Source organism: Varroa jacobsoni, unplaced genomic scaffold (assembly GCF_002532875.2).
Source record: "Varroa jacobsoni isolate VJ856 unplaced genomic scaffold, vjacob_1.0 contig02107, whole genome shotgun sequence".
NCBI classification, from domain to species: Eukaryota; Metazoa; Arthropoda; class Arachnida; order Mesostigmata; family Varroidae; genus Varroa; species Varroa jacobsoni.
In genome coordinates, this window is record NW_019214758.1 from 13,072 (window position 1) to 25,881 (window position 12,810).

A 12,810-nucleotide genomic window follows, 5' to 3' on the forward strand; every position below is an offset into this window, starting at 1 on the left:
TGCTCTTGTTAATATACGGTTCTAGTCACAAAAATAAGAAAAATTCTTAATTTTGATGCGTCATTGTGCATATAAATGGAGACCGATATAGCAACAACATTGCTCACATCCGTTCGAAGACCTAAAAACAAAAAGCTTGCTAATTTATACGCTACAAGATGTATAAAGATATCAATAGTTATAATGTCGACAACTATTTGGACATTTTACGCGAACCTGTTTTTATTTTGCCTATGTCGGAGCAGGTAATTCTAATCAATTCAAGTTTTAATGTTTTTCGTATAAATTACACCAATACATTTTACCTGGAAAAAAAAGCTTTCTAGGGATGTTTTTCTGTACCTAGGTGTAGATTCTTGATTTTCATCACATTAATTAGGAAAGCATAAAAAGCTCAGCCAAAAAAATGACCCAGGAGAAGTTAAAAGTTCAGAGTCAGATTAAAAGTGTTTAAAAGTGCTAGCTTTAGCAAGATGCCGGAATACCATTCATCGGTCCTAGGTAAACAACAAGGCACGTTTAGACAATACAACATGGCTACATCTGAACACCGTGGCGTATACCCATAGTGGTTAGAGGCATGACATAACACCTTTCTTAGTACCTATTTGATACGTGGACTTAAAAAGCACTTTTTTTTTTAACGGGCCGACTTTCTCGGCATAAGACACAAACAGAATGAATAATAATAATGAATAGAACACTGAAAGCCAATATTTCAATTGGCTGAGGAAAGAGGCCTGATGCTTCTGCTTCTATCAGTGACTGAAGGGGTATAATTTGCACCAGCCCTATGATTGTACGAGAACTGTCGTTTACAACAGCTCTATTAAACCTTTTCAATATGAGTGTCGGAGGTGGTACGTCACTGAACGCGTAGCCACGAAATTAAGATTCGCTATCTAGTTCTGACTCAGCATGTTTTAAAGTTCGGTTGCGGTTTTCATTAGCAAAACAGCTCATCGTTACATCTACCCAATACGAATAAAATTCTGTTTTAATAATATTGGTATACTCAGTATTATAGTTGTCTGTGGAGAGACTGTTAAGACACTTGCAGAACAATACTCACTTAGCTTTTTAAAAAAAAAACAGTGAAAAACCGTTTCGGCCTTTAAAACTGTACACAAAGTCGCTAAAGTTAAGACCAAAAAAAAAAAAGTTCAAGTTCCTGCTGGCTAAGAAATGCGTATTATTCTAAAATATATTTTTCATGGACTTTCTATTCACTAACTATCGTTCTTGTTGATGATCGATGATACGATAACTGTTCTTTTTCTTAAGCATTTAACCACAATAGTTTGAAATTTTGAAAAAGACCGCTAAATCATCTGCCAAAAATGCAGCTAATTTTATTCACATATACACAGAATGTATTTTACATATATGCAATTGATGTACATATTAAATGTATGGTTCACGAACATACTCCCGAATACGACTAGGTAGATGGAGAATTTTTTATCTTTAACATATAATTGTCACACCTTATTTGACATTTCTCTTCATTGAACGACTTTTCATGATGCACACTAAGTAGAACTCTGTCGATAGTTTTTCGTGTCAAGTATCTTTTTTCCACACATGGCGCAGATTCCCTTTTTGTACGCACAACCTTGACAGTAGTGCGAGCCAACCTGATGCACCTGATTACAAAAAACAACCTTGGTTGGTTAGACAGAGGAAGCTTTACGTCCGTCTTCATGTACAAGACAACTTTGACCTCCACGAATTTGCAGGTATTACTTATTCGATCATTAATGAATAATTAATAACGCTGATGTACGCTACTTAACTATAAGCATTGGCATATTTATTAGAAAAAACTAATTTTAACAATACGAGTTGTTGAACCCGTCTTCAAAACTGTCGGCACGAGTGTCTATTATATACACACACTGTTGAGCCTCTGTACTATTTAATGGCTGTTACTACTCAACCAATGTGATTATGGTAACAAAATGCAGCGTTGTCCATGGCCACACATGTTCGACACAAACCCCTAGTAGCCATATAGGTATCTATACCTATATATATATATATATTATTAAATCCGTTAAGATATGAAACTTTAGTGTAATGAAATATACAAAACTTGGTTCATTCAATAAGTTGCATGAACCTTCAATACCTTGTCTTTATATATTTAAAGAATCTTCAAATTTTACGTTTTCCAGTCGTTAGAATATAGAACAAGGTTATTACAATAGATCATATTATATTATACTAGAACAAGGAAGTACTGAAGCCAACGCTTGTTCGATCTAGTGAACAGCTCGACCGTTCCACCTTCGCCTTCATGAAGGTCAGTGTACGATCGAACGATTTCCTACGTAACGCATGCACGCACGTACCTTTGTTTTACAAATTCGACAAGCATTAAAAGATGTTGTGTATGGATTAAATTTGTTTTTCCGTTGACTTAGTGCTTTGTTCTCGTTGAGTTTGCGCCCACCTGAGGTACCAGCTGGCCCCGCAGCAAATGAGCCCGCCTTCCACGGCTCCGGCGTACAAACCTATACGAGTCATTGTAAATTGAGACATTTCAATTAGTTAAGAGACTTGCTTTTTTAACATTACCTAACCGTGAAAGTCTTCATGGTTACGCTGAGATTGCTTCTGTTGTTTCTACGGTCAGTTTGTTGTGCATCAGTAATAGGCTTACTAGGATGAACACGTTCACTAATACATTATTCGGGTAACATTTTTCAGTAATGTTAGAGAATCAATTCCGCATTGAGGATAGAAGTTGACCGTAATTCTTTATTTAAGCCACTACGATGTAATTCAAAATACGAATATTTACAAAATCAAATGATACGTTACAGGCACACACAAAGTCTGACGAGTCATGTGCCTTATTTACTCTGATAGCACACTATTCTGTGCACCTACTTGATTCATTTTTCGTTGTTTTCATTTTCATCTCACCTTTTCCAGCTTCTTTTCGCATTTTTCACACACCATTTTTCGGTGTACGATTATTCAATGCACGAATGAAAATATCAGTGCACAGTGGACCGCATTAAACAAGTGCATTGTTAGAGTTTTTGCTCTGCTCGTAAAATGACGATGAAATGTTTTTAAGCAGAAGATTGATTAAATGTAACAGTCAGATTCCGATACGACAATTTGTCGCTGAAGAACATCCGCTGAGACAGTGCTTTCTGTACTGGTACGGGAGCTTGACACAGCTTCTGCAATTCAATAAGCATCGCTGCAAAAGTTAAATAATAGAAAAGCGGTATACTGTTGATAACCTTCGATCTTCGAATGCCGGTCGCGCCGAAGATCTACTTAACTATGCCCAATTCACAACAGACAAGTCGATCATCAACAAACAATATGTAAAAATTTGGAACCTTCGAGTGCTTAAACGACGGAACCAGACGTCACACAACTTTCTAGCAACTGCCATGCTTACATAAAGGATTATAATCAAAGGCTATAGTTGTCCCTGTTATGTTTTATAAGAATGCTCGTAATTAAATAGAGCAATGGCGAAGCTCAACGATATCCAACGTATCGGCGACTTTTAATAGACCTACTGAAACGATTAATTTTGAGAAACAAATAAATGCAACGTGCGGTCTAATATAATATGAACTTACACTAAAATTCAGCGCATAGAAGTTAAACTGTCGTCGAACAGTTGATTCTCATACTGATAAATCGGGTTTAAAGATTTCACCGGAAACTCTATAGTACATGCATTATTACAAAACAATGTCGAATGTGTTCGACTGTGTTGCTAGGAGACCGGGTACGCTTTGTGGGTTCGCTCCCCCAGGGGTTTAATTTTGCATTAAAAATATTTTCTCGTTGGCTAGCCGAGTTCGAGTAATAGTTGTATGAGAGCCAACAAAGGCGATGTACGGTTCGATTTTAAACATCTCCTCTCTAATTTAGGTTGAAATTAATGACAGAAGTGTAGCACTTCGAAGTACTACGATGACTGTTCTGGATTGGACTTTGCTAAGGTCAATTCGATCTACGCTAAATGTGGAGCATGCTGATGAGTCTGAACTTCAGAAAATCGAAGATGCGGCAGATGAGTTTAATAAGTTACAGGGGGCCGATGAAGTGCAAGACGTGCACGATCTACAAACACTCGTCGGTGTGGCGCAGAAAGTCATCAAAATTAAAACGATGCAGGCTGAAGCGGCTATCGAGGAGCTCGAGACTGTAGTTAAATATTCGGGAATGGCTGACGAAAATGAACGTTTGAAAAAGGAGATTGCGCGGCTGAAAAGCGGTGATTTACAGGTGAGGCTCGGAGCAACATCAAACGTTTAGCCTTATAGTTGCTTAACAGCGTACTCAAATGAAACCATTTTCAGTTGTTATTATAAAATAAATATACTCAAAACACTAGTCAGGCTCCTTATATCAAAGCTAATGCAAGCGAACCGTTCTGCTCACAATATTAGTAGCATGTCCATCTATGGTATGTATGTGAGAAAATGCCGTTGCAAGTGTCGGCCAATGAAAAGAATAGTTGAACTTCTATAAGGAACATTTATCTGTGTACTCTTGCCGAGGAGAGTAAACATTATAATAATCTATGGTTGGAATAATAATAATCTGAGAACCTTATTCGGCCTTTTCAGAATGACGAAGTTGAGAGTCAGTTGAAAAAGTTAAAGAACGAGTTGGACGATGTACAGATAATGCTGAAACGCGAAAAACAAACTTCGATAAAGTTTGAAGCTCTTTATGCTGAAGCTGAACGAGACCGTAAATCGCTGCAGGCAGAAATGCTTGCACTTCAAACTGAGCTGGACGAAAAGATTAGGGTTGTTGAAAAACAAGAGGTACATGCCACACGGCAAGTGAACGAAAAGCGGGTCATCGCCAAGCTTAAGGAAAAGAACGATCAAATAACGAAGCTTATGCTTGCTTTACAAGAGGAGGAAAGTGTTAATGACGACTTGAAAAGTACCATTGACCAGCTTAGTGCAAAGCTCCGCGATGCGACTATAGAAATCAATCAGTCAGCCGATCTGATTGAGGATCTGAGAAAAACAAATAGTGCGTTAATACGTCAAGTCGAACAGAGTGGCCGAGAGATCGCCACCTTAGAAGGACTTGTCGACGAATATATGAACAAGATTAACGAGCTCGAAGCTCTCCAGCCAGAAGACGTAGATAGATCATCGAGGAGCAGCTCCGGTGATCGACTCGATACGTGGCGAAAGATACTCGAAGCAAAAAATGCTGAAATTCACGACCTTCAAATTCGGGTCGTCCGCCTGCAACAGGAATTAGACTCTGTTCTGTCCTTGACAACTACGTCTACATTAAATGTGCTCAAAAAAGCGATCTCTGAAAAGGATCAGCAAATTAAAAGTTTAGTTGACAATTTAGGTCAAGCCACGTTGGACATAGAAGACAATACGCGTATTATTGAAACATTAAAAGGCGAATTGGTTTCTGAAGGCCAGAGCCACAATGATGAGAGGAAAGACAGGGAACGTTTACGAATAGCAGAAGATATGAATGCTGATCTGGAAAAGCAACTACTTGATCGAGAGGAACAACTTGCAGAAGCTCTACTAGTGGCCAGAAAATACGAAATGGGTAAGTTTACCTTTTTATTTTCATGCACAATGTGTATTTCACATTTTCGCTGCTGGGATTCAATAAATTTTGTTTTATTTTAGTAAACAAACTCATCTTGGCAATGCAGTGCCTTAGTAATGTCGAACAGGAGCCGTGAATGCTGACGTTGATAGAGTCTAGGAGCTTGGAGACAGTCCGCTTAAGCCAATAATAGACCTTGCATACGACAAGCTTCTGAAGAGAGAATTAGTTATTTATTTTAACTGAGTTGTTTAACTAACTAACTACCATGATATTGTACTGCAGGTGTATATGGTTTATCCGATGCCGTCACTGAGGTCCGAATATGTAAAAGAAAAATCGCATCCCGTGATAAGAACATCGCCAAATTGCAGGACCAGCTAGCTGAAAGCTATGTGGAAATTGAGCGGCTTACCCGTGATAATGAACAGCTCTGCCAGGGACTCATACCACCTTCGAAAAAAGCTACCCAAGTTCAACAAGGACAGGACAACATCGAAGCTGAGAAAACCATTTTAGCTTTAGAAGATGAGATCCTTGCCCTCAAACAAAGTTTGCGCGATTTGCAGAGAAACCTCGTTGACAATGTTCATAAAATCTCTTCAGACTGGAGTCAACCCTGGGATAAAGGTACCCAGATCTCCTCCCATGAAAGTCCGGATGAAAGGGATCTCAGCCGTAGCCAGATTTCCCAAATACCTTCTAAACGTCAAGATTCGCAGGATAACGATGTAGAAGGCAACGGCTTGATTGGGTACAATGATGTACAAGGAGAGAATCAAAAGCTAAAGGAATTTTTAGTCCAAATTCTTGAAGCCCTTCAGAAGCTCAATAACCAGAGGGGAGCAAAGCAAATGACAAATTCTTCAAGCCCTTTAATTGCTAATAACAAGTCAGCCGAAGATAAACAAGTTGCACCACCCACACCCATTAAGCGAAAATTACCGAAAGAAATGCCAATCGAAATGAAGCTTTTACGTGAGTTTGTATCTGAAGTATTGGATGAAAATCAAAATCTCGCTAATGACCTAGACGTCATTCGGATGTCGACAAAAGCAAACCGTGAAGAAGAGAAGTTAGTTGTAAAACTGTTTGAATCAGCTCAGCAACAAGTTCTCAGGCAACGATCCTTAATCTCTGTATATTCGGGTGTACTTGCTGAGCAGCTGGCGTACGCAGATTGCCTGCAGGAAGTCTATCGCAGGCAGTTACAAGCGCTTAGACAGGGCACACAGGACAGGAGTCTGAAGATAAATCTTTCATATAAAGTCAACTTCGATTACACTGCTGAGCTGAAACAGCAGGTATACCAACTAAACAATGACATTGTAGCGCTTAAGAAAACCTTACAGGACGAGCAAACGATTGCAGCTCAAGCGGCAATTGATGATCAGACCGAAAATATGTTCATGCTTGAGAAGTTACGCATGCAAATCGAAGCATTAAGTAAACAACATCTCAAAGGTCAGAGGTTATTAGCAGAACGCGAAAGTGAGTTAATTCAGGTAAACGAAAAGTTGCGAAAGTCTCAAGTAACCTCTTACCCCACTCAAATTGCGACAACAGCATCGGAGGCCGACGCAGAAAGTTCAGTAACGACCGGAGCAAACTCAGACGATGATACGATTCAAGAAGAATCCCAAACCGAGTCGGAGCGCAGTGTCTCGCACAGCTTCTACCGTCGAATGGACTCGTTGCGCGAGTACAACCGAAAGCTATGCTCGGAACTTGCTGATGCGAAAGATATCCTCAAAAGGACTCAGGACGCATTAAAGATCAAGGACATAATGCTCAAGGAGGTTAATAGGCAGCAGGCTGCCTGTGGTAACCTTGAGCAGAAAATGAAGATCATGGAAATTTCACTTGACACTACAAAAAAGCTTCTTGGTCACAAGGAACAAACCCTGGAAAGATATCGTCAGCTAGTCACTGACCTTAAACAAGAGTTGGTGTCCGTTAAAGTCAAATGTAACTCAGACCTCCAACAACTGGAGAATACGCGTATGAACGAATTGTACCAAGCCAAAAAACAGATTGCTGAAATTACAATGAAAACATTTCATCATCAGCAGTTGGCTCTTGACAATGACGCGGTCCCCGATCAAGAGTCGTTTGAAAAGATTCTTGCAGAGAAACAAGTTCAGATTGTTCAACTACAAAACAAGTTAAAATCCTTTAGCACCCTTGAGTTTGGACTGAAGAGTGAATTAGAGCAAGTCAAGGACTCGAACCAGAAACTGCGCGAAAACATCATGGAAGCACAAGAGCGATTACGAACTTTTGAAAGACTGAAACAGCCAGTAGCACCGGTGCCGCTGGAGGCAGTAGAAATGATTGTTGCATCCGACCCTTTGTTTGGAACCGTAGAACACAGTGCAGAGCAAAAAGGTTCAGAACTAGAAAAGGAACTATCTCAGCTAAAGGAGAAGCTCTCTACAGCAGAGAATAAGATAGCTCGCCTTAGGAGTGCGCTTGATGACGCTAAAGGGAAAACATCAACTTATGAGGAAGAAATAGAGCGACAAAACGCAAAAATCGAGCAACTACGCAAGATCCAGAGCCTGAAAAGGACCGACCCAAAACGAATAAAAGTTCTAGAAGATGATATTGAAAATCTACGGCGTCAATTATACGAGGCTAAACAACAGCGTGCAGAGAAATCTTATGACGAGATTGAGAAGCAGGCCAAACAAACCGTTGAGGTTGCTCGTTGGGAGGAAGCGAAAAAATGGCAGATGGTAATAGAGGGACTCAAGGAACAACTTAAGGAAAAGGACGTTGCTATCGAGCGGTTGGAATCGGCACAAACATTGCTTCGTGCACAGGTACATTTGCTGTTTTACGTTGTTTAAATTATTAGTGTGATGAAAATATATTAGTGATATCATTGCTCCGTTAGGAAAAATGATAGACCGTTTCACACATTTTTTTGTGTGAAGTTGAAGCCTATGATCTTAAAGAGTTATTGTATGCTTTCAAGTCGGTTGAATTTATTAACGTACTAGAATTTGCATTTTTCTCTCAAACATTACTTGGCCATTTATTGAATGCAGTAGATATGCCCACTAAGCCATCGCTATAATATCTGCTGTTTGTAAATAGATTGTTGACAATCAGCCGCTTTTTGTACACGCTTACACATCTGTATTAAACAAGCTAGCTACAAAAACAGTTTGCACCATTTCAGATTGTTCGCCTAGAAAAAGAAAAATACAAACTCCTCGATCGAATAAAAGCCAGTGCCACAGTTAGAAGTGAACACTTACAAACGATTGGCGCGCTCTTGAAGAAGATTCAGCAGCTGGAAAAGGCAGTCGTGCACCACCAGAAGCCCCTGAAAAAACACCGCTTGAAGGAGAATCAAATTGTTCCGATTCTAGTGAACCCCCTGTCCCCTCGACGTCGCAGAGGAAAACGCAAAGTCAGTTTTGACGCTTCGGTTGTCGACAACGAGCCGTCAGTCAGTGAGCCCGAAGAGCCGGATAATAGTCGACTCGAAGACGAACCAATGCCGTCCAATCTTGATTGCATGTAGGGTCCGAGTTACGCTGCTAACAGTGAAATGGCATCAACTTTCTAACAACTAAGGTAACGTCTGCGGTAGGAAATTGAACGGCCGTTGTGGCAAGGTGGTCAGAATACTACATGCAACGACTTGAGTTTCAGGTGAGACTCAATGCCATTTCAAATATAGCTAAAATAGTAGATAATTATCGCCCGTTATGCGAATAAATCTTAGTTCCTAACCTTCCGCAGGCACTATTACCCATCTTGGCTTATTGTCGTAAAGGTTGGCCATACTGGAACGGGCAACTAAGTAATAATTAAGGAAAGTTCGTCCTATACCGCTGGAAGCTAGGAATTTGTCGAAGTGTATACTAATATCCTAAGTAATCGATGCGGAAATATTGTCCGTCAATATTCTGAACGAATACTATCGATCGATGATCATCATGGTACCTACCAAAGTGATTTGAAGCTAATAAGACAATGTCAATTCATACGTATACTCCTATAAATTTGATGCAGATGGCTAATATTATTAACACTTGTAATTTCCAATTGGGTAAAAATGAGCTTCCTTTTGTGAATATCTGCTGGCATATGTCCGAATACTGCAGTATATGCATATAATACTGTCGAGGCCTACGCCCTAAGAAGCCAGATGACTATGATTCGTAATATTCACAAGATAGACTACTTCGAGGAACTTATTAAGTTCGAAAGATGCAGAGTCATAGTATCAAATCTAGTAGTTTTAAAGTTTGCTGAAGCAAGAAACACACTATTATATAAACTTTCATGAAGCGCATCTCATCCGACTTCTTGAACCGAATAGCTAGCTGCCCATTGTATAAAAGGGATTAATTGAGCAAAAGGAACTTTATGTATACGTGGCCTACTTGCCTCGAAGATATAGTTCTCTACAGTAGGAAACCATCCTTTGAAATGTATTTTGCCTAACAAAAGGATAAAGGAAGCACAAGTCAATTTGTTTGCCTCGCTAGAAGCAAAAATCGCTGACGGACGCTACACAGGCTATACGAATGACCGTAAAGCCTTCTGGTTGTGTAGAATAGAAAAAATAATCGAATTCCTCGTAACTGTACGCACACTTCTCGAGATAGTTCTATGTATTTGAAGGGAAAATATTGACACATTAACCCATGTATATATCCTTATTAACCCTAAAGCTCATCGTCACATAAGGCCTAAAGAAGGTGGCTGCCTACCTACCTTCAACAATTCGAAAGAAACGTAACGATTATAAATTCGATATTTATAAATAGATGCTGCTCATCTATAAAACTATTCGTCACAAACTCGCAAACATCCTCTACAATGCAACAACATGAACGGAAAAAATAAGTAGGCGGAGAAATGCTGCAATACCGGAAATAGGCCTCTGCAACTAAAACAAAAAATGGGGCACCACGATTTTTTGTACTAATGCCAAAAATAAAATTATCTGAGGTATAGCCACTGCTGCACTTATTGTGAAGATATCAAACGTTCCCGTTTACAGAGGTCTAATTCCTCGATTTGATGCGCTAATCTCCCATCAGGTGCACCAATATATTTGACGGTCGCAGTACTCCAGACGTGTTTACTTGCTTATAAATGGCGTTGTTAGTTAAGGGTATTTACACATTTGTAATTATCGCTTCGGCATAGTAACTAGTTCTGTAGGCAATGTCTGAAAGGTGAAGAAAACGCCGAAGGCATTCTAACGATGTACAGCGTACTTTTGAGAAAATTTAAGCAAGGCTATGTTTGCGTAGATATGACTTTGCACCTCTGGTAAATGTGCAGAAACTAAGCTTGACAAGTAAATACACTTTGTGAATGACTTTTTGTCACATTAGAGAATTCAGCATTTAGTGGAGCTTTCGGGGGATCTTTCAGGGTAATAAAAACTTTAAAATTGAGCGGCTGTAGCATGGCGGCGAAAAAAAAAAAGAAACCTATAAGCAATCGTTAGTGTTTGTTCTGTAATATGCATTCGCATGCTTTCGATCACAACTAATAATTTCAATCAACCGGGAGAATTTGCTATTGTATCAACATTTTGACATCAATTTATTTGCTATGTGGTTGGGCAACAAATACAATGTTTTTTTTTTTTTTGTTGATTTTTTTGACTGTCCATTTTACTACATTATTGTATAAATCGAGGCCCTCCTGTGTCCCTTGTGCGAGAATATTTTTCCTGCTCTGTGAAAGGTCCGTCATTATATTCCATTTCATTACGCTTTTTTCAGTGATCCCCTCTCGTCTGGTATTGGCAACCAGATAATATATTTGTTAGCTCACCCTCACCATCGGTAGTAGCGTTTATCTTTGCCAGCCTCGAATTTTCTACTATCTAGGTAAAAAAAAAAAATATCCAATTATTTACACCTGGACTCACTCAAGCATCCACAATCACAAAATCTAGTCACCTGCACTTCCTTCTACCGAAAAATTGCATACCTATGGCAGTTACCATAAAGAAGGACCCCAGCAAAATCCTACAACTATATCTCTAGTCTTTCAGCAGTTCAGTAAGACACCGCCTTTCAGTATCTCCCGAATATCTTCTCCGTTTTGAAATGGGCAATGCCTGTGGGTTTCGCTGTTCAGTTTCGTAGCAGGTTTTTCACCTGGTTGGTTCGCTTGTAGTTCAGTTAGCACTTACTAGCCTTCTCCATTCCTCGGCTATTACAAGTAGCTGAGCTGCTGCTATCTTCTATGTACAGCTTAAATCGTTCATACAAGACAGATAAAAACGGACGATCGGCGAAGGTTAGCGATGATATTGTAGTAATGCTGATGGCGATAGTGTTGATAGTAGCGCCGTTGATGATGATTCGCTTCGTGTTCTCGTCGAAATATAACGAATTTCCTTCGAGAAGCGGCGACATCCATAGCACCCCCGGATTTGGCGACGAGAACCGGAGGCAATCGTTGCTGTTATGACTGTTACGACAATGACGGTAACGTCGTCAAAGTAAAGCTTTCGCAGTAAAGCTGACGCTTTCACTATAACTATCACACTAAGACAACAACAGCAGCGGGACTCAGTGCAGATTGAGCTTCCCAGCCTTCGACTTTAACAAGGGCCAGTAGTGTCCAATAAGGTGCACCTTGGCGCTGCCAGCAAAGACATAAGTCGTACCGCGACGCTGGAAAACGTCATACGGCAGGGTACCAATCAACACCGCTAGAGGTTGACGCGAGTGTGGCTAGAGTAGTGGATGAATGCATGACTGAGAGACAGAGGCGTATACGACATTACGACGAAGGAGCGCCGAAGGGCCTATTTGATAGTCTAAGATGTTGGGCGCAGCTTGGTTAAGCTGAGCTGAGTCTTGAGATAACGAAGAGCCCTACTGTCACTTAGTCCTTCGAGGACCAGTGCTTTAGTTCCTTATTTCGGGCTAGGCCGGCCTTGTACGGGTCTTTCTCTCGTACTATCGTGTCGCACTTTGAAAACGTGTCTGAAAATTAAGTTGAGCTAGAAGCGAGACGGGAACGGAGAAACCGATCTACAACATATTTGAAAAAAGGACGATAAGCTTTCCAACAGCGGATGAAAGAAAGGGAGAGGCCGAGACAAGGGTGAAATCGGAATGACACACGGCGGTTTAATTACCGATCCTCAGTGGCGGATGGTTCGAGCTCGCCTATGCTTCACCTAAGCTGAAAAAGGTTTTTTAAACCAGACTATGCCCCACAGTGCTGTGC

The 12,810-nt window shown here is 40.2% G+C and overlaps 2 protein-coding genes across 2 annotated transcripts; one reads left to right on the forward strand and one right to left on the reverse strand.

Moving 5' to 3' along the window:
- Window positions 1-1,327: 1,327 nt before the first annotated feature.
- On the reverse strand, window positions 1,328-3,328 carry LOC111272376 (cysteine-rich PDZ-binding protein). Its single transcript, XM_022853808.2, has 3 exons — window positions 2,932-3,328; window positions 2,355-2,516; window positions 1,328-1,646 (listed from the first exon to the last, which is right to left on the reverse strand). The coding sequence occupies exons 1-3, from the start codon at window positions 2,965-2,967 to the stop codon at window positions 1,533-1,535; spliced, it is 312 nt and encodes a 103-aa protein (XP_022709543.1). The 5' UTR covers window positions 2,968-3,328; the 3' UTR covers window positions 1,328-1,532.
- A 623-nt stretch (window positions 3,329-3,951) lies between these two features.
- LOC111272375 (uncharacterized) lies at window positions 3,952-11,998 on the forward strand. Its single transcript, XM_022853807.2, has 4 exons — window positions 3,952-4,266; window positions 4,611-5,580; window positions 5,869-8,408; window positions 8,771-11,998. Exons 1-4 carry the CDS (start codon window positions 3,952-3,954, stop codon window positions 9,116-9,118), a joined length of 4,173 nt encoding a protein of 1,390 aa, XP_022709542.1. The 3' UTR covers window positions 9,119-11,998.
- Window positions 11,999-12,810: the final 812 nt, after the last annotated feature.

Excerpts from the sequence above, each read along its gene's own strand:
- LOC111272376 (XM_022853808.2), bottom strand. The coding sequence starts at position 2,967 with ATGGTGTGTGAAAAATGCGAAAAGAAGCTGGAAAAG. Across the intron at positions 2,517-2,931 it reads GCGAAAAGAAGCTGGAAAAG|GTTTGTACGCCGGAGCCGTG; the intron begins GTGAGATGAAAA and ends TGACTCGTATAG. Across the intron at positions 1,647-2,354 it reads GTCGAATTTGTAAAACAAAG|GTGCATCAGGTTGGCTCGCA; the intron begins GTACGTGCGTGC and ends TTTTGTAATCAG.
- LOC111272375 (XM_022853807.2), top strand. The coding sequence starts at position 3,952 with ATGACTGTTCTGGATTGGACTTTGCTAAGGTCAATTCGATCTACGCTA. Across the intron at positions 4,267-4,610 it reads TGAAAAGCGGTGATTTACAG|AATGACGAAGTTGAGAGTCA; the intron begins GTGAGGCTCGGA and ends CGGCCTTTTCAG. Across the intron at positions 5,581-5,868 it reads GGCCAGAAAATACGAAATGG|GTGTATATGGTTTATCCGAT; the intron begins GTAAGTTTACCT and ends ATTGTACTGCAG.